This window comes from Microtus pennsylvanicus, chromosome 11 (assembly GCF_037038515.1).
Source record: "Microtus pennsylvanicus isolate mMicPen1 chromosome 11, mMicPen1.hap1, whole genome shotgun sequence".
Taxonomy (NCBI): domain Eukaryota; kingdom Metazoa; phylum Chordata; class Mammalia; order Rodentia; family Cricetidae; genus Microtus; species Microtus pennsylvanicus.
Genome location: NC_134589.1, coordinates 48041649 through 48063136, shown reverse-complemented (window position 1 = coordinate 48063136; position 21488 = coordinate 48041649). Strand labels below are relative to the sequence as shown.

The following is a 21488-nucleotide window of genomic DNA, read 5'->3' as shown; positions in this document are numbered from 1 at the left end:
TCACATGTCTCCACCTCCTAAGTGCTGTCATTAAAGGGATGTGCCACTATATTGAGACTTTGTTTTTAAGAAAGGGAAGTTTTATTAAAGTAGAAGATTTGTAGAAGCCATAGGTGCTGGGCACAGGACCAGAATGGCATTGGCAGTGCTCAGGGTACCCCCTCTAACATGCAGAACCCACCACTGAAGTGCTGCTATGGGTGAAGATTTAGTTAGAGGTACACTGATCAGATCCAGGGCTTCATCCCGAAGATACCACCATGTCTGTGGTGAGAGAGCTGGCTTTGATATGAGTGCAATTCCAAGGGCACACACAGTCTACCACCATGTCCATCCTGGTCAGCGCAGATGACAAAGTGATGGCCAGGAGTAAAGGTGTTCTTTCAGTTCTACTGTCTGGACCAGGGACTCTCCCATCAAGGCCTAGGCCAGCATCCAGCTGTGCTGGTAGAAGTCTGATCTTGCAGAAACTCCTCCTGAACCAATGTGTGTATCACTTTTGCCTTAGTGTCTTTGGACTAGTTTCAGCTGAGATAGAGCTGAGTAGCATAGGCACTCAGTATAGTAGCCAATGAATGCTGAGGCTCCCTTTCCTTCTGTTTCACAAAGTTCTCACACATCTCTTCATAGAGGATGCTCACCTTCACTGTTGCCAGCTAATAAGCCAGTAGTTTGTGCCCAGATAATAGATAGATGAACTCTGCAGTGCTGAGCTTGGCCTGCCACAGCTTCCTAGGGAACCCAGTGGTGATGGTCGTATCAGTGTTGTGACCCGTCTATCATAGTGCCATATAGCCAAAGACAGGTGCTTTGATATCCTATCTCCACATAATTTCTGTGTCCCTACATTCCAACAGAAGACATGTGCTTGCTGGTATCTTGTCTCAGTAGAAGATGCCACTGTTTGTTCCAGTTTGGGACAGTGCCATGAGGTTATTGCAGGGTCTTTTTGGGGGATTGATGGAGTGGGTTTTTTTTTTTTTTTCAAGACAGGGTTTCTCTGTAGCTTTTGGTTCCTGTCCTGAAACTAGCTCTTCTAGACCAGACTGGCCTCGAACTCAGAGAGATCCGCCTGCCTCTGCCTCCTGAGTGCTGGGATTAAAGGTGTGCGCCACCACTGCCCGGCTGGAGTGGGCTTTTTGCATGTAATGTTTTGATAACAGTGGATGTGCAGATATCCCCACAGTATGCTAATTTTGGCTTCTTTTGGGCATATATCCAAAAATAGTATAGATGGATTATATGGTCTTTTTGGTTTTTTGTTTGTTTGTTTGTTTGTTTTTGTTTTTTTGAGACAGGGTTTCTCTGTCGCTTTGGAGCCTGGCCTGGAACTTGCTCTATAGATTGGTCTGACCTTAAACTCACAGAGATCCGCCTGTCTCTGCCTCCCAAGACTGAGTGCTTGGATTAAAGGCATACGCCAACACTACCCAGCAGGTTATATGGTCTTTTTATTGTAAATTTAAGGCCAATCTGGGCTACGGGAGACTCTGACTCAAAAAACAAATCCAAAATCAAGTAGTCAATATTATCTTTCCACTCACAAGAATCTATTCTATTAACTTTCAGATGACAAAAAGGAACTTGGAGCAGCCAGAAGAAGTCAATATTACATGAAATATGGAAATCCCAATTATGGAGGCATGAAAGGAATTCTTAGCAATTCATGGTGAGTCAAAAACTGTAAAATATAATGACTGTCTTAATGCTTTTATTAGCATATATTAATTGCACATAATAGGCTTTATTATGACATCCATGTACGTGTATATAATGTATTTTGATAGTTTGATTTTGGTCTCCCCTGTCCCTACCCATTCCTTTTCCAACTAGCTCCCTTCTACTTTGATGTCTCTCTTTGGTGTGTGAGTGACCCATGAGTTTCATTAGAGCTTTTTACAGGAGCATGGCTTTCTTAGCAGTAGTCACTGAAGGAGATCTTTCCCTCCCCACTCAACTACAAACTGCATATAAATTGTGGTGTCCTGTGAGTCCCCCCCATAATAATAGGAATTGATGAACTCAGTCTTGTGTAGGTTTTGTGCAGGCAGTCACAGCTGAGTTTCAGAGTGTGGCAATCTGCCATAAGCAAGAACTCAGTGTTCCACCCCACTTCACTCTTCTCCCACTCTTACATTCTTTCTGGCCCTTCTTCCACAGTGTTTCTTGAGACTTGGAAAGGATGGTATAGATGTCCCATTTTGGTTAGGCATTCAAGAGTCTTTTAGTCTCAATACTTTTTGTCAGTTTTAAGTCTCTGTCTTCACTGGTGACCACTGCAAAATGTTTTGTTTTGGTTTTAGTTTTCTGAAACAGTGTCTCATGTCCAGGCAAGTCTCAAATTCTTATGTAGCCAGGCAGGACCTTGGGCTCCTGATCCTCTTGCCTCTACCTCCCAAGTGCTGGCTTAAAATGACAATAATTTGAACACGACTTCAGCTGTTTTTCCTCCTTCAGTTGGTGTTCTGTGGCGGAATGTCAGAACATCCTGTGGACTGAAGGAAAGTGAGGGAAGCACTCACGATTCTTAGTTGTAGCAAATGGTGTGAGAACGCTGCTTCGGCACCTAACGCTGTGCCATTGTGGAGCTGGAATGAAGTGGATTTCAGCATCCTTCTTATTGGTTTCTGATGGTGTGCTTATTTTGGCAATATTGCAGGAAGCGAAGATATCATTCCCGTCGCATTCAGCGGGATGTGATCAAGAAGAGAGCCCTGATTGGGGATGACGTTGGCTTGACGTCGTATAAACACCGACATTCCGGTAGTTGCCTGCTCAGCTCTTGGGTAGACAAACACATGTTTGGCTCTCGAAATCGTATTTTTATTCTTAACACAATCTTTTAAGGTTCCAAACTTTATTATTCTCTCTTCTTTGCCCTCACCCTCTGCCAACATAGAGGAAAGTAAGTCAAATCATGATTAATTTTGAATTGCCCATGCAAAAGGTCACATGATTTTCTAAAACAGTTCTAACAAAAAGACCATACGTTACAGAGAGAAAATTAAAATAAAATTTCTTAGGAACTTAATTTTTTTACTATTAATATCAACAACTGCATGAACAAACCTTATCAGATGAACTGAATTTATTTTCTTTTCTGGTAATGTGAGGAGTTGAGTGTTTTTACACATTGTTTTTTGCATATGAATGCTACTAAAACATGGGACATTATGACTTGAGTTTTTTTTCTTTCTCTCTTGTATGTTTATTATAAAGGAACCATTTTCATTATGATTTCTAGAAGATTCACTTTTAGTTTGAACGTGTGTACAGTCTTCTGCGTGCTTTATAGAACTATGTATGTCAGCAGCACAGTGTGCACACTTGTGGCTGATGGGTGTGTGCAGAATTGTATCTTTAGATGTGCGTGTTAGAGGTGCACACATTTTCTGTCACACTCTTCCACATATTGTCAGCTGCGCCTGTGCCACGTGACTTTAATTCCAGCACTCAGGAGGCAGAGGCCAGTGGATCTCTCTGAGTTCCAGGTCAGCCAGGGCTATACAGAGAAAACCTGACTCAAAAAACAAAGATAGTTTTGTAACCTATTCTTTATTCTAAGGAATTAGAAAGTAAATTACCCCTAATTCAAGTATCCTAATACAGGAACTGATTTCATTTTTCATTTATTTCATTCATCTATTTTCATAAAATTATAATTATTATAGGTATACTTTATATTTGCTTTTTCCAGTTACCACAAACATTATTCATATTTCTTTTTGAAAAGGATTTTATTTTAATTATATGAGCATGAGAAGATTGGTTTGTATAGTACCTGTGGAGGCTAGGAGAGAGTGTCAGATTCCTTTGGAGCTGGAGTTACAAGCCATCCACTCTGGGAACCAAACTCTTGTTCTCTGCAAGAGGAGTGTGCACTCTTAACCACTGAGCCAACTTTCTAGACCAAGAGCCCATAAGCTTTAGAGTTAGTGTTGATTTTTTTAAAGATTTGTTTATTTATTATATATGTGACATTCTGCCTCCATGTATGTCTGTGGGACAGAAAAGGGCATCAGATCTCATTACAGATGGTTGTGAGCTAAAATGTGGTTGCTGGGAATTGAACTCAGGACCTCTGGAAAAGCAGCTAGTGCTCTTAAACTAAGCTATCTCTCCAGTCCGTAATGTTGATTTTTATTATTGAGGGCTATCACATGGCATGAAGTTACACTGAACGTTGAATTAGTGAATTGTACAAAATATCGGATCACACTATTTTCATCAACTAATCAGTGTGTAATATTGCTGTGCCCATTTTTCTATTTAAAGACAGCTGATTTAATATGCACTATTAATTAATTGGCATTGAATTAACAGCTGACAGCGTGTAACCCATGCCTGAATAAGGCTTATGTAGTGTTGGTGTTTTCTTCATGAGGTGGACCACCATCCTTTTACTAAACAACACTTCACTCACTGTATTTAATGGGACTTCCTTCCTTCCTTCCTTCCTTCCTTCCTTCCTTCCTTCCTTCTTCTTCTTTTTTTTTTCTTTCTTTCTTTTTTTTTTTTTTTTTTTTTTTTGGTGAGACAGAGTCTCTTTCTGTAGCCCTTGTGTCTGGAACACAATGTGTTCAGACTGGCCTTGAACTTTCAGAGATCCACCTGCCTCTGCCTCTCAATACTGGGATCAAAGGCATAAACCACCATTTACAGCTCAGGGATCATTTTATTTGTTTGTTTGTTTATTGGTTTTTTGAGATAGAGTTTCTCTACGTAGCTTTGGAGCCTGTTCTGGAACTCGTTCTGAGACCATGCTGGCCTCAAACTCACAGAGATCCACCTGTCTCTGCCTCCCAAGTGCTGGAATTAAAGGTGTGCGCCAATACTGCCCAGCAGGGACATTTTTGAACAGTAAAATTATCAAGAGAAAGCACAAAAAGTGAAAACATAGCGGTTAATAAATTGAAAAGGACCTTGCTTATAGTATGAGTCATGAATAAGAAGGTGGTTTTGCTGTTGCCTTGGTTAGGAAGAAGCACTTAGTTTTCTATCAGTCTGCATGTGTTCTTGACAGTACCTTGAGTGTTGATTTAGGAGCCACAAATAAATTTGACAGATTTATAAATATAAAACTCAAAAATAATGAAGATTGTTCATATTGTACATGAGTTTATACTACTGCATTCATGTTTTATCCAGTCTCTTGGATAAATAAGTAAGAGTAAGAATCGCTTCCAGTTGGCACTTTTACAGATGGTAAATACTCCAGTACAGTTTCGGAGGTCATAGTCTTTTCTTCTACCTATGTAGAGTAGAAATCGTGCTTGTTAGTTTAGCCTTAAGTTTAGTTCTTTCTAACCTTTGGGTTAAATTTCTTCAGGATTAGTGAATGTTCCCGAGGAACCCATTGAAGAAGAGGAAGAGGAAGAAGAGGACCAAGACATGGATGCAGATGACAGGGTTGTGGTGGAGTACCATGAGGAACTCCCTACTCTCAAGCAGCCCCGTGAGCGGAGCGTGTCTAGGCGGTCCAGTGCGAGCAGCTCAGACTCAGATGAGATGGACTATGATCTAGAACTGAAGATGATTTCCACTCCCTCCCCAAAGAAAAGCATGAAGATGACCATGTATGCAGATGAAGTGGAATCTCAGTTGAAAAGTATTAGGTAAAATACTTTTTTTGTTTGTTTTTTTGAGACAGGGTTTCTCTGTGCAGCCCTGGCTGTCCTGGAACTCACAGAGATCCACCTGCCTCTGCCTCCCAAGTACTGGGATTAAAGGTGTGTGCTACCACCTCCCAACTAATACTTTTCCTCTTTTTAATGATGTTAACTTTAAATTAAATTTACTTATTTATTTATTTTGGAAATACTAATGATTGAACAGAAGACCTCTTGTGTACATACTGCTAGGCAAAGCACTCTCCCACTGAGATATATTCTTACTCTGTAGTTTGATTTTTTTTTTTAATATTTACTTTTGTTTTATAAGTGTTTTGCCTCCCAAATATCTGTGTACCATATTCATGCAATGCCCTTGAAGGTCAGAAAAGGCCATCAAATCCCCAGGAACCGGAGTTACACATGGTTGTAAGCTGCCATGTGAGTGCTGAAGTTCAAATCCAGGTCCTTTGGAAGAGCAGCCAATGTTCTTTTTTTTTATTTTTTTAAAATCCTTTTTTTAGGGCTGGAGAGATGGCTCAGAGGTTAAGAGCATTGCCTGCTCTTCCAAAGGTCCTGAGTTCAATTCCCAGCAACCACATGGTGGCTCACAGCCATCTATAATGAGATCTGGTGCCCTCTTCTGGCCTACAAGCATACATGGAAGAAATGTTGTATACATAATAAATAAATAAATCTTTAAAAAAAGAATACAATGTACTGCTGGCAAGGAAGGCACCAGGTCTCATTACATTACAGATGGTTGTGAGCCACCATGTGGTTGCTGGGAATTGAACTTGGGACCTCTGGAAGAGCAACCAGTGTTCTTACCCTCTGAGCCATTTCTCCAGCCCGCAGCCGATGTTCTTAACTGCTGAGCCATCATCTCTCTAGCCCCACAATTTGATTTTTAAGTGGTAATTACAAATGCAGTCTCTCTTCATGTTGCAACCATTTTTACCCTAATTTTTATTCCTTTATCAGTATTTGATGGAGGCATCCAATTTTTTCTCTATATAAGTAATAGTTGTTGCATAGACAGTATAAAAAGTGAAAACCACTTTTATTACCAGACATCTGTTATTTCTTCCATCATATGTAGTACATTGTTTAACACTATTATCATTTATTTAACTACTTATAAAATTTTTTATTTTAATTTTTTATCATGTGTGACTATGCCAGAGTGCATGTGTGTTGGTCATAGGACACCTTGTGGAGTTGGTTCTCTTCTACCGTGTGGTTCTGAATGTTGAACATAAGTGCTCAGACTTGGAAGGAAGTACGCCTACCTGCAGAGCTATCTTGCTGGTCCTATTTTATTTATTTATTTATTTATTTATTATTTATTTTGAGATTGAGTTTCAGTGCATAGCTCTGGCTTTGTTTTCATTCTCTTCCCCAGCCTCCTGAGTGCTGGGATTACAGGAATACTCCACCACAACTAATCCCTTTTAATAGTTAATGACGTTTCTGTTAATACTGTGTTAGCTAAATAGATTCCTCAAAGTCTGCCTTGTTATAGGAAATAATACATGTGTTTTAAAATCTATATGTGTTGCTAGATACATGTGTTTAAGATACATGTGTTGCCAGGTGGAGGTAGCACACGCCTTTGATCCCAGCACTTGGGAGGCAGGAGGAGGCTGATCTCTGTGAGTTCAAGGCCAGCCAGGTAGGTCTACAGAGCAAGTTCTAGGACAGCCAGGTCTACACAGAGAATCCCTGTCTCAAAAAAAATCAAAAGAAAAAGAAAAATGCATGTATTTAAAAATCTGTATGTGTTGCTAGAGTTTCCTTTCTAGGGCCTTGTCCACATTACTGCCTGTGACTCACACTCTTACTGGGTTTAGAAACTATTATTCGTCTTAATTTTTATGGACCTCTGAACAGAGAACATAGTTATTTTAATGAGCTGATTCAATAAGTATAGATTTTATTTAAAGTTTCTGAAATTTTGAGACAGTATCTCACTAAACCAAGTAGGCTGGATATAAATGTGCTATGTAACATAGACAGGATGTGAATCTGTGATCATCCTGTGTTCTGCCTTAGTCTCTCAAGTAACTGAGCTTGCAGCCTGCACCACCAGGCCTGGGCTTTCTGAGGTACTTGCCGATAGGAAGAAAAGGGGCTTCTAGCGTTGATTTGTGTGGCCTTGTTCACATCTCTGTGTTTAGTTTTCATAGAACTACCTAATAGAAAATTGTAGCAGAATAATGCTCTTATGGTAGGATGGTCTGTAGACAGAGAAGTCTCTTCTTTACCGAAGGGGTTATAGACTAGCATCCAGATTGCACCTGGGTGAGCAGAGTTCCAGCCTCTGCAAGCATCTGTCTTATGTTTGTCTGCCCTTGGAGACCGTGACCATTAGTTTTGTGTTCTGTGGTAAAGTATCTAGCACCATGTGGAAATCACCCTGCTGTCATCACCGTCTCTTCACAGCGTGTTGATCCTGTTCTGAGTGAGCTATTATCAGTGCTCTTATAAGGGAATAGTGTCATCTCAGGTTGAGTTTCTCTGAAGTGGGAGACTTTGCTTGTACCTTGTCTCACAGTTGAAGTTGGTTACTTATATTCTCCCTGCTTTTTTTTTTTTAAACTTACAGGAACTCTATGAGGGCAGATAGTGTATCGACCAGCAACATAAAAAATCGAATCGGTAACAAATTGCTACCTGAGAAATTTGCAGATGTCCGACATCTCTTAGATGAAAAGCGTCAGCACTCGTGTCCACGACCGGCGGTTGGCAGCAGCACCAAACCAGGTACTGTTCTTCTTTCTTCACGCTCGGTCTTCCTTCTTGTAAGCCCTCCAGTGGCCAGCCAGGCCTGGCCACCAAACTACTGTAACAGTTGTAATGGCCGGTTTCCTGCCTCTCAGGATGCAGGTGGCCAGGCTCCGCCCTATAGAGATAAAAAAGCTCAAGATTGGGCCACAGAATCCCACCAATTCCAGGCCACCCTGGAAAGTTCCATTCCTACAAGAAATTCTATATAAAGCCTGCCTCCTGCTCAGTTCTTTGCTGCTTCTCTCCCAAGCAGAGACAACCACCCTCCTATGTCTTTCCCAATAAATCTCTTGTGTGAGGTTTGCTGTGCAGTGTGACTTTGTGGTAGTCCTAGGCTTCTGACTGCCAGGATACCTTTCCCCTCGGAGGTGTAACGCTCTGAGCTTCCAAAAGCAGGTGGGCTCAAGGTAGGCTCTTCTGATTTAATTGTTCTCGTTGTGTTTAGCTAAATCTTTAGCGAGGCATTGGATTCATGCAAACATAAATAAAAATCAGATTTTGGCAAAACTAGCTTTTAGTACTTTTGTCTGAAGTAATAGATAATATTAAATAATACATAGTATTATTTCCCTGGTATATATATATATATATATATATTTTTTTTTTTTTTTTTTTTTTTTGGTTTTTCGAGACAGGGTTTCTTTGTGGTTTTGGAGCCTGTCCTGGAACTAGCTCTTGTAGACCAGGCTGGTCTCGAACTCACAGAGATCCGCCTGCCTCTGCCTCCCGAGTGCTGGGATTAAAGGCGTGCGCCACCACCGCCCGGCTCCCTGGTATATTTTATACCCTAAACCAATAAAGTTAAATTATATGGTGAGATACATGGTTGAGTGTGAACTAGATTGTATATGTGCGTAAACCCTGATAGAACAGTGTGTGGGTGTGCTTGTGGCTACTAGTCTAGCATGTGCAAGTCACTTGCCATAGATCTGCGGAGAGAATTGGAGAAGGCTTTTGGAGAAAATAGCCTTAGATCTTGGCCTTGGGAGGGGATTGAATGCAGTTGATAAACTATCTTTCTTTTTTTTTTAAATATTTATTTATTTATTATGTATACAATATTCTGTCTGTGTGTATGCTCGAATGCCAGAGGAGGGCACCAGACCCCATTACAGATGGTTGTGAGCCACCATGTGGTTGCTGGGAATTGAACTCAGGACCTTTGGAAGAGCAGGCAATGCTCTTAACCACTGAGCCATCTCTCCAGCCCCCTAAACTATCTTTCAAGGTGGGGAATAATCTGATTCTTATTTTTAAAAGATGATTTTGGAGGACTAGAATGTAGTGGGCATAAAAAACAAGACAATAAGGGCAGAACTTTACCAGGGATGGTGAAGACAGGCTGAGAATGGAACCTTGGGAGGAGGAAAGATGGAAGAGAAACCAAGAAGGAGGTTCAGCATGAGCTCTGCAGGGAGGGGGGCTTACATAAGATGTCAAAAGCTGACTCAAGGCTCTAGGCTGATGAATATGTGGCTGCTGTTTGTTAGTGGAAACCTCAGGCTCAGCAGCTTTTTGACAGACTTGGAGGAGAAACGCATTTAGTTTAGGACATGGTTCCTTTATCCTTGGCCTGTTGCCAGACTCATTATACTTGTTGGTTAAATGTATTAAGTTTATTGAGAATGACTCGTATGTCCAAGGATTGTGGGGAGCTTGCAGTATTGTTAGCTGAAAAATCTGTTATTTTATTTAGTTTTGCTTGGTTCTGCCAAAAAAGAAAAAAGAAAGAAAACTTTTGCTTCAAACAATCAGCTGATAGCCTCTGCATCCAAGCTTTAGGTTTTCCTAAGAGAAGCAAGATCAATTATGAACAGAACTGGCTTTAGAAGCCTTCTCATGCCAGAACTTGTGCCTTCACTGTGGGAGATCTGGGGTCAGGTCTTTAGTTTTTTGTCAGCCTGAAATAAGAGTCATTTTGGGAGAGGGAACTTAAACTGAGAAAATGCTCCCACCAGAGTAGCTTGTGGGCAAGCCTGTGGTGCGCTTTCTTTATTAATAGTTGATATAGGAGGGCCCCGCTCACTGTGGGCAGTACTGCCCCTGGGCTGGTGTTATAAGAAAGCAGGTGGGATAAGAAAGCAGGATGAGCGAGCCAGTAAATAGCACTCCTCAATGGCCCCTTAATCAGTTCCTACCTCCAGGCTCCTTCCCTGCTTGCGTTCTTGCCCTCACTGCTTTTGATAATGAATTGTTAAATTAAGTGTGAGTGACATGAACTCTTTCCTCTCCCAGTTGCTTTTGATTATGTTTTATAACAACAATAGAAACTATAGCTAAGACAAAAATCCTAGGTGGTTGGTACTTATAGTAAAACACACGTGCTTGGTAACAGGTATACTTTTTCTCTTTTTTCAGATATTCGCCAACGGTTAGGAAAAAGACCGTATTCTCCAGAAAAGGCTTTTAGTAGTAATCAAGTGGTTCGGAGAGAACCGTCATCGGATGTACATAGTAGGCTAGGTGTTCCCAGGCAAGACGTTAAAGGCCTCTACTCTGATACTCGGGAAAGGAAATCAGGTGAGCAACATTTCACACTGGTGGGCGGGAAGGAATGGAGAGTGGTGGTTGTAAGAAGTGGAGTCAGTGCCTATTTCTCTGCAGTTAGCATAACTGCTTTTGTTGGCATCAGCATCATACCTACAGGAAGCTTAGAAAGGAGAAGAGGGAACACATCCTTGTGTATCAGACTTTTTTTTTTTTAAGATTTACTTATTTTTTTTTGGTATGGTGTTCTTTCTGCATGTATGCCTACATGCCAGAAGAGGGCACCAGATCTCATTACAGATGGTTGTGAGCCACCATGTGGTTGCTTGTAATTGAACTCAGGACCTCTGAAAGAGCAGCCAGTGTTCTTACCCTCTGAGCCATCTCTCCAGCCCTCTTATAACTTATTTTAACATGTTTTTCTTCATCTGTGTTTTGCCTCGGGGCTTTTTACCTTTCTTTCATTCTGTGTGTCCTTTTGTCTCTCTCTTTCTCTTTCTCTTGTTTTTTTTCCTGAGCCTGATTCCTATTCTCTCTGCCTGACAGCCCCACCTATCCTTCTACTGCTTAGCTATTGGCCGATCAGCTTTTTATTGGACCAATCAGTAGGCAGGCAAAGCAACACATTTTTACATCTTAAACAAATGCAGCATAAACAAATGTAAGACACCTTTACATAGTTAAATATTCTGCAACATAAATAAATATAACACATCTTTATATAGTTAAAGTAATATTTCACAACACCCTTGCTTTTTATTTTTACATTATTTACTTTGTCCACACATATATCTAGTTCTCTTTGTGTAGCGTTTTTCCATAGTAATTCTTCCATGATTACCTTACTCTTTATAAATAAAACTTAATTGCTTTGGAGTGTATCTATGCCACTTTTATTTGTTGTTCTATTTTAATAAAACACTCCCCTTTTTTGATATTTTATGTTTTGCTTGCATGTTTGTCTCTGTACCGTGCATATGTCTGGTGCCCTTGGAGGCTGGAAGAGGGCATTGGATCCCCTGGAACTGGAGTTATGGATTATTGTATGGTGCCATGTGGGTATTCAGAATCTAACCAGATCTTCTGCAAGGCCAAGAGCTCTTAATGGCTGAGCCATTTCTTCAGTTCAATAAAACTCTTTAAAAATTAAAAGTCAGCTAAAAGCCTGAAAATCGTCTAAACTAGACCCTTCAGTTTGCAGAATGTTAGAGCTTACAGTTCCTAGTAGACTGGGGTGGTATGAGCATGGGACAAGATGCTTCTCACCAGGAGAGGGACAAATATGTCAGGGAAGTCTAAGGTGATTGTCCTATGCTCGGTGTGGGACCACCTGTTTTGAGCCTGTTTCATTGAGTCGCAAACTGTCCACTTGCACACTGGTGCCAACTGCCTCTGCTGATGTTTTCTGCATGGCAGGCGTTGGCAATACACCTGCTTCCTCGGGATTTTCTGGTGCTCAGCATTGACTGCCAAACTGAGGTGTCTTCTCACCCCAACAGGTGGTTTATGGACTCGCTTAGGATCTACACCCAAGACCAAAGAAAAGAACACGAAGAAAGTGGATCACAGGCCGTCTGGTGCTGAGGAAGATGACTCGGAGCTTCAGAGGGCATGGGGTGCTTTGATTAAGGAGAAAGAACAATCTCGCCAGAAAAAAAGTCGGCTAGATAGCTTGCCGTCGCTCCAGATTGAAGTCAGCCGGGAAAGTAGCTCTGGTTCAGAAGCAGAGTCCTGATGCCCTGGCCTTGGCAGCTGTCCTCAGACCTGACATTCTGAGGGTGGGGCACACAGTAGAAACAGCTGGCTCCCTTCCCTCCTGCCTGCACCCTGAACTCTTGCTGTCCCAGTAGGACAGTTTTGGAGTGTAATGAGTGTTGAAGGGCGTCTCTGCTTGTGCTGCAGAGCTACAGTTCTGGGCCCTCAAGTCTTCTCCCCACCACCCCACAATCTTTACCCTTGGAGAAAAAGGCAACCCTCCAGATTTTGTAGACGTTTTCTTAATATTTTTAACATTGTGTCTTTTAAAAGAAATGTTTTACATGGTTCATCCAAAGAGCAGAGAACTTCTCACTGTTGCCTTGGCTCTGACAGCTCTTGCCAGCACCCTTTTCCCAAGAAAAGTCAGTTTCCAGGTGCTTATTGGACAGTCTTTGGGGGAAGATGAGGGAAGCTGCCTGCCCAGCCTTCCAGGACCTTAGTGTGGGGGCTGAATCTTATAGACCTGACCTGGCTGCGTCTGCCCTCCCTGGTAGATAGACATGTAGCAACAATGGCTTCCATTCCTCCCTGGGGAGTTTCTGTTAGGTCCTTTATTGGCTATGAGCCTGATGTGAAGGTCAAGGTAGTGCTGTGGGACTTCTAGGGACAGGCAGCTCTGGCTTCTGAATTTGAAGATGATTTATGTGCTTAGGGATGGGGTCTTGGGTTAATGTTGAACAATTTCTAAGTCTGTATTATGTTCAAAAACTATTAATGACTTAAAAGTTTAAATTTTTAATTTTTATATGTGGATATTCCTCCTGTTGGCTACAGGGGAAGCTCAAGTGGTGTCTCTTGTGTTGTTAAATATACACATTATATACTTTGGAAGAAGGCAAAGAGAAGAGTCTTTATTTTAAATGATACTAAATGTGTGGTCTGTTGTACATGAATTCAACTTGCTTTGTGGCCACTGTAGGAAAAACTGTCCATCTACAATGGACTCTTCTTGTTCATTACAGCTTTTCTAAAAGGCATGGGTTGATAATTCATTCTTTTGTCTTTGACTTGTCACTGAAGACGTATTCAAAACTAGCAAATAAGATAGTAGTTTCAGAAATTTTTAGTTTATTTTTAGTCTTCTTTCAAATTCTTTTACCATGGAAAGTCAGTTGATTATTCGGCCTTTCATCTGACTTTTACTTTGCAGTATTTAATACTGTATTCCTCTGCAGGTGTAAAACTGATGTTTCACTTAAGCACATTAGAATCTTGGAGTTCGAGATGATGGTGAGCCACTGTCACTTTGGGATGTCACGCTCTTCACGTGCCTGGGTTGTTCTCATCCATAGAGCACTTGACTTGTGGTTGAGCACATGTCCCATTGGTGGTTGACTACATTGTGAATGAACAGTGTCATAAGAAAAGAAGCAGAAAGGCTTAAGAACTGTAGTTGTAACAAACCTGTGTCATATGTATTATTTGGTTAACCTCCCCCCATATAACCAAAATTGTTTGGCTTCTGTGTATCCCAGAAAGAGGTAGCTTTGATTTCTCTGCTAGTTCAGACCTAAGGCCGCTAGGGTTTCTAAGCTTCTCTGGTCCTGTGTGGCTCACAGCTCACAGTCATGTTCTTAGAGGTTCAGACTTGGTAGAATGAAAAGAAAAAGGGCAGACCTGGATGCCAACCCGGACCCTGCCCGGTAGTCCTGAGCTTTCCTTTCCCCATGAAGCAAGTAAATGGTCTGGTGCAGTTTCTGGCTTTGTTGATATCTACTTGATATTTTGTTATTCCTGAAGCTATGTCTGTAGCATGTTTTCTGTTGAGGTGGCCAATGTGTCAGGAAGACAGGGCAGGTATGTGCGTAAGCACTGGCTCTGGTTCTGTCAGTGGGTTGGAGATCTTCCCAACTGACATGGTTTCCTTAGGGCTTAGGCAACTCCCCCGGCTTTCTTTTTGTTCCTCAGTTATGATGCTTTCCATCCACCAATCCAGACCCATTTGCCTAGGGCCTTTGAGCACTTCTCAGTCTCCTGCTAGAAACGAGGGGAGGACTTTATAGAAGATAGGTAGTGATGGCCTTCCCAGCCTCTCTCTCCAGCCTGCACTTGGTCTTCAATACCTGCTCAGGTCTTCAATACCTTGAACCCTGTATGCTTAGGAGTGATGGTGGATAGTCAGGATAGTCTTGCAGACAGCTGGGTATACTTTCTCCAGGGTACTTTCTGTACATGTGGGGTTACTCCATGTAGAAGATTTTAAATACACTTTTTGCTGCTTGATAATAATCACAGATACCTCATCTCTGTTTCCTACTCCCCCTCTTTATAGAGGGGCCAGACAGCTTCTGGCCCTCCTCTAGCCTGAACCCAAGAATCCTTCCCTGCTTCTATTCTCCCTCTCTGCAGCAGCCTCTCTCAGTTCTCCCTCTCCATTCTTCATGTAACTGGAGTGAATTTTGCTTGAGAGACTATTTACGTAGTATTTAGTTTATCCATTTAAAGTATACATTTCAGTTGGCTGTAGGCTATTTACAGAGTTGTGTAACCAGTATCATAATCAACTTTAGAACACTTTCATCACCAAAAACATCGTGTTCCCCCTAGCACTCATCCTTCATCTGTCTCTCTGTATATATATTTAGACAGGTTTTGATTGTGTAGCCCTGGCCCCTCAAACTCCCTATGTAGACCAGGCTGGCCTTGAATTCACAGAAATTGTCTTCCTCTGCTTCCCAAGTGCTGGCATTAAAGGTGTGCCAGCAATGTGCTTCTCAGTGCTGCTTTTTTTTTTTTTTTTAGTTTTTTAAATTATCTGTATATTTATCATTCACTTAATGGGCATTCTGTGGTTTCTAATTTGAGACTATCATGAATAGGCTTCTGTGAGTATTTGTGTGCGGCTCCCCTTCATGGATGTGTGTTTTTATTCTTTTTTTTTTTTTTTTTTGATTTTTTGAGACAGGGTTTCTCTGTGTCCTGGAACTTGCTTTGTAGCTCACACTGGCCTCGAACTCACAGAGATCCACCTGCCTCTGCCTCCCAAATGCTGAAATTAATGGAATCTATAGATCATGGTAGCTCTTACCTTTCGTCTTTGGAGGAATTGCCAAGTTGTATTCCCATGGAGTGTATCATGATTCCAGTTTATCATATCTTCTCCAATACTCATTTTTCACTGTGAAGCGGTATTTCATTGTGTGTGTGTGTATGCATGCACAGTGTTTTGTTTTGTTGCAGTGTAGGGCATCAAACCCAGGACCTTGAACATGCAGACAAGTGCTGTACTACCGAGCTACATCCCAGTCCCTGAATGGTTCTGAGTTGCAGTTTCCTAATGACTAGTGCTATTGCCCATTATTTATTCCTCTTCCTCATCCCCCCTCCCCCCCGTTATTTTATTGGCTTTTCAAGACAAGGTTTCTCCATGTATCCCTGGCTGTAGACCAGGCTGACCTCGAACTCAGAGATCTGCCTGCCTCTACTTCCTAAGTGCTGAGATTAAAGGTATGCATCACCATGCCTGAGTATGTTGGGCATATTTTCATGTATAACAAGATGAACTTTTAAAATATCAATCTGATCTTATTGTTACTCTGCTTGAAACCTTTGCAGAACCTCACCATCGCTTCTGGAGTAGAATCACAGACTTCTTTGATAGCCTGTGGAGCTGGTCAGGATGGCCCCTGGCAGTACCTGTGGACTGTTCTCATTTTTTTTCCAGACTGCCTTCTTGATTTCTCTCATGATCAAGATTTTAAGAGGCATTCCTCAATACTGGTTTCCTTGTGAGTGTGTCCCAGTATGTCTATAAAGGAATCCTAGCTGACTCCAGGGTTAGATCCTAAGTCAGTGCCTGACTTTAAAATTGAGTGTAATCTAATCAATTTAGAGGCCAGTCTACAAGAGCTAGTTCAAGGACAGGCTCCAAAGCCACAGAGAAACCCTGTCTCGAAAAACAAACAAACAAACAAAAAAAAGAGTGTAATCTAATCAAAATACCTCTTGGAAATCCCAAGGCAGGTGCCACATTGAAGACCAGCTTCATAAGGTTCTTGTAGTTCTTTTTAAAAAAAAAAAAAATTTTATTATTTATACAGTTAGCCAGAAGAGGGTATCAGACCTCATTACAGATGGTTGTGGGCCACCATGTGGTTGCTGGGAATTGAACTCAAGACCTTTGGAAGAGCGGGGCTGAGCCATCTCTCCAGCCCCGGTTCTTGTAGTTCTTACCTTTGTGGAAAAGGGTTACTCTTAATTTAGTTGAGTACTAAGTGAAGTAGTTGGACCTGCGATTTAGGACCACGTCATGCAAATGCTCCCTTGTTTTGGTGTCACCACACCTAGTGAGGTCACTTTTAAGAAGCTTGGGAACTTGGGCCACAGGAGCAGCAGAAGCACAAAATGTTTGGGGGTTTCCCACCCAGCTTGCCTGGGCTTGCTGAGGGGAGGATGGAGACAGTGGGGCTCCATCGCCTTGCAGCTGTTTTTGTTTGCTTGTTTACTTTTCAGACAAGTGCTTCGCATTTAATCCTGTGACTCAGATAATGAAAACCACATGCCTCCAGCCCACCCAGCACACTTTACTGGACTTTCACTTCCTATTCCTGGTTAATGCTTTTGCTAGGCTGTAAGCTCGTGAGAGCAGGGACCATGTTTGACTTGTACATTGGTTGTCACCATACTGACCCAGCAGGTCCTCTATGAACATTTGTGAGACTGTAAGCTTCCAGCCAGAAGAGCAGCTTGACCCTCAGGCCTGTGCCTCTTATGGGCCAGGCCTCATTTTTCTGCCACGTATATGGAATGCTTTATTTTCATGCTTTGTTCTTGTTTTCCTTTCCAGCCTGTGAGCTCCTAAGGAGCAGGTATCTTCATGGTATTTTCTCTGTATCCCTGAACCAGGCCAGCCCAGTGTAAGTAGAATTTCAGAAATATTTGGGAAATGAATGACTTTGATAACGCAGCTCGCACACCTTTTTGTGTGCCTTTTTTTGATTCTAGCTGAGTTCCCCAGATGCAAAGTGGACCAGAGTAGTCCTTAATATTCCATGTTGCAATAAGGAGCTATCACTAAGTGGATCTCAGAAAACTCAAATGTTGATAATCTGCCACATCTGAGCTGGAGTTCATCCAGCTCTAGAAAGGTTGCTGGGAATTGGTTTTGTTTTTTTAAACTTGAGGACAGTTTTATTGGGGTTTGAAAGAAAGCTGCCAGGCAAGTTGTAAATCGCAGCAGACAGCAAGGGGAAAGAAACAGAAAAGGGCACGCTGCTTGAGTTAAGGTGACTGTGTCCTCAGCCACGTAATGGCCAGAAGTGGGTTTAGAAAGTCCATAATACCAGAGCTGGGCAGTGGTGACGCACGCCTTTAATCCCAGTACTCAGAGGCAGAGGCAGGCAGATCTCTGTGAGTTTGAGGCCAGCCTGGTCTACAAGAGCTAGTTCCAGGGCTGTTACACAGAGAAACCTAGTCTCAAAAAAACCAAAAAAAAAAAGTCTATAATACCAGAAAGAGCATGCTTGGATCCGACTGGTATCTGAAAGAAAAAGGATTAGACAGCCATGAGCCCAGTCCAGAGCCACTAAAGAGCAGAGTTACTCTTAACCTCTTCCTCTCCCAAGATTTTTTTTTTTTTAAGAATTCATCCTCCCTAGGATAGAAGGAAAGAATGCTGGCGGCTAAGTCGGAGCTCCAGAGAGGGAACCCTGAACCAGTTCTTAGCCCTGGTCCTGTCTGGATAGGTGACTGCAACCCAGAACAGGAGGCAGGAGGTGGCAGCTGCTAGAACAGCTCTTGTGCCTGTCTCTGCTTTTAAGCTGTACTTAGTAAGATGTAGCTTAGAACCTGAGCCTTTTCCTCCCCCTTTAAAAGTAAGAGCTCAAAGAAGAAAGTATTGTATTTTTGGTATTATTGAGAGCAGTTCTTTTGCTTCAAGACAGATTGTAAAATGCATGTGACCAGCAGCAAATTCTAAAGCTGGTCCTGTATTTGTAGGGTAGATTTTAGCAGACAGAGTAGTCCTGACTCCTCCAAAACCCTATAAGCATTTCACAGAATTTTGATGTTTCTGGGAACAGTCAAGGAATTGCTGCCTTAGAAGCCTGTCTTAGATGGTCTCCCTTGTTACACAAACTGTCCTGGCCTAGAGCCCTAACTAGTCTAGAACTGTCAATCCTCCTACATCAGCTTCCTAAACACTAGGATTATAGGTTTTCCATGGCTCTATAAACTTTTTCTTTTGAAGTAATTTCAAAAATCACAGTAACATTGAGGGTAGAACAAAGAACATTTTTTCCCTATATTTACCATTCAGCCTGATAAAGCATGGAAGTTGTGTTTTATTGATAAATTCCAGAGTGCTAGTGATACTCAGTGTACCAAAGTCATAAATCTGCCTGGGGAGTCTCTTCTAGTTCCAGAGGCCTCTGGATGCTCAGATTCTTCAGAAGCTAAAACTTTGTGTGCCTTAGACACCTCTACCCCTGGACCAGTAAGGACGGACCAGCATAGGCTGTAGAGCAAGAGCTTCATGTCATTGACAAAAATAGCATCTCCCTTTCCTAGTGTTGGATCCAGTGACTTGTCCCCTTTCTGCCCTTGTACAAAAGCTCCCCCGAGAGCCATGAGCAGTATCTTAGCTAAAGTAGAATGTCTTTGAAGAAAGGCAAATAGGATGGTAGCTGGAGCTGAGCAGATCCTAGGGACTCATTCTCTCACACATTCACACCTGGAAGATGGAGCATGTCCCTTCCTCTCTTAGTTTCCCTGTACATTAAATGGAGGCCTCAAGTGAGATGACCTCAAGTTTCTTCTATGTGCACAGTAGTTGAGATGGGAGGAACTCAGGCTGTACTTTGCAAGGAGCATTGGGAGTAACCCATAGGAGATGCGGTCATCAAGAGACCACCTGATCCCACAGCCAGTGAGTGCATGCTCCCTTCCAGCTCTTCAGTCATGAAGGGCCAAGAAGGACCGGTGATATGGCTCAGTGGGGAAAGGCTACCATCATGGTTGATAGCCTGAGTTTATTCTCTCTGATCTACATGCTGGAAAGGATTCATGCAGGTTGTTCTTTGGCCTCCATACATGCACTGTGATATGTTCATGTGTGTACATGTGTAAAGGTATAACAAACACTGTTCGGTCTTTAATTTGGGAGCTATTTGAAAAGGTAGCCTAAAGGCACTAGTTTGCTCGGGCAGCTATGACAAGATAACCACAGAATGGATGGTTTAAACAACAGACATTTTCTCATGGCCCTAGAAGTCATAGGATTCCAGCATGAAAGTGGCCTTTCTCCTCTGTGTGTGCCTGTGACCTTTCTCATACTAACAACCCTGTGGCATTAGGACTGGGCCCCACCCTTTTGACCTATTTTAAGCTTAGTGACTTCCTCAAAGACAAATTTCTTAGTCACATTGAGGTTTAGAACTTGAATACGGGAATTGGAGGTGGATGTTGTTCAGCTGTAGGCACCTGGGAATGCAAGTGTAGTTTTACTTTTTAAATTCTCAAAAGCTTATGCTCTGAAGAGAGGAGTTTGTAGTTCAGGGTCCTGGTTCTGGAGCAGTCATTTCTGGCTCCTAGCTCAGCAACTTAGCCATCCATGTAGCCTTGGGCTCAGTCCTTAGCTTCCCTCTGAGATCAGCACCATCAGCCCTGAGGTGACAGTACCCTCTGATAAAGGTTATTCCTTGTGACCTTGGCTCTGCCTGTCCAACTCCCTGTGGTCCTCATCTTCAAATGTTTTCTTCCCAGCTTCTTGAGGGAAGGCTAACTATGATTAGAACCACTTCTGTCTGGAGGCTGAGGGCAGCCCCCTCCACTGCAGTACGTCATACTTCCTGCTTGCTTGTGACTCTCAAGACAGTGGCCGCCTCCTGCTGCACACCTCTCTCTCTGAACGTGTATCAAATTTCTCTTTGGGAGCGGTAGCAGGGAGACAGGGTCTCCTTGTTCATACGCTGGCCTAGCCTAGACCCTGACTAGAGCTCTCAATCCGACAGCAGCCTCCTGAACACTGGGATTTCGGATTTGCTGTGGCTCTATATACCTTCTCTTGAAATAATTGCAAAATCACAGTAGTACTGAGGATAGAACAAAGCACATTTTTTCTGTTTTGTTTTACCATTCAGTCTTTCCCTTGTCTGCATCCCTAACCCCCAAACTGTTTGAAATATTTTACACCACATTCCACTTTACCCTCACCATGCTTGTGCTGTGTCTGTAGGATAGTTACCAAGTTCAGAAATATGTGGTGTCTGGTCAGTATAATATTGCTTATTTGTAGTCCAGACTTCAGGCTTCTGGCTGTCCAGTAATGCCATTTCAAGCATTTTTTTTCGTGGTTCAAGATCTAATCTGGCAGGTAGTGGACGGCCTTTGTTCTGTAACAGGAACAGGCCCTCATCCTTTGTCTTTCATGACATGGATACTTTGGAAGGATACAGTCTAGTTAGTGGTTTAAGATTGGCATTCATGTTGGTTCCTTGAAGTATGTGTTTGCTGAACTTACAGCCTAGGACTGGAGGCTAGAAGAGAACAGAATGTGAGACAGCAAAGCCACACCCCTAACCTAGGGCCTGAGGCTCTGGTTTGTGGGAAAGCTTTAGTATTAGATGGGCTGGGTGGGCCCCTCTGCAGGTTGTAGTTACCGGCCTTGACAAAAAATCTTGGTTGGGTGCTGGAGGTGTTGGCCCTCTGTAGTATACAGACAGAGGTGGCAGAAAATGCACCTGCTCCCTGTGAAGCTCTCAGCCATCTGCATTGCCCGGCCTCCTGAGGTGCCTGGGATGGGCACTGAAAGAGTCTTGCTGCTTGCAGAGTTCCCAGGCTCTCCTACCCTATCGAGGGTGTGATTTGGGAGAGGTGGGCATAGAGGAGTGATGGGGAGATGGACTG

At 42.5% G+C, this 21488-nt stretch overlaps 1 protein-coding gene across 1 annotated transcript in view; it reads left to right on the top strand.

The window, feature by feature from the left end:
• Window positions 1–13478, top strand: part of Ncbp3 (nuclear cap binding subunit 3) — a 34476-nt gene extending 20998 nt beyond the window's left edge. Inside the window, exons 8-13 of the mRNA XM_075991734.1 lie at window positions 1570–1669; window positions 2660–2763; window positions 5330–5615; window positions 8218–8375; window positions 10758–10919; window positions 12386–13478. Of these exons, the coding sequence (XP_075847849.1) occupies window positions 1570–1669; window positions 2660–2763; window positions 5330–5615; window positions 8218–8375; window positions 10758–10919; window positions 12386–12621 (1046 nt within the window). The 3' untranslated portion in view covers window positions 12622–13478. The remainder of the gene's footprint in view (window positions 1–1569; window positions 1670–2659; window positions 2764–5329; window positions 5616–8217; window positions 8376–10757; window positions 10920–12385) is intronic.
• Window positions 13479–21488: the final 8010 nt, after the last annotated feature.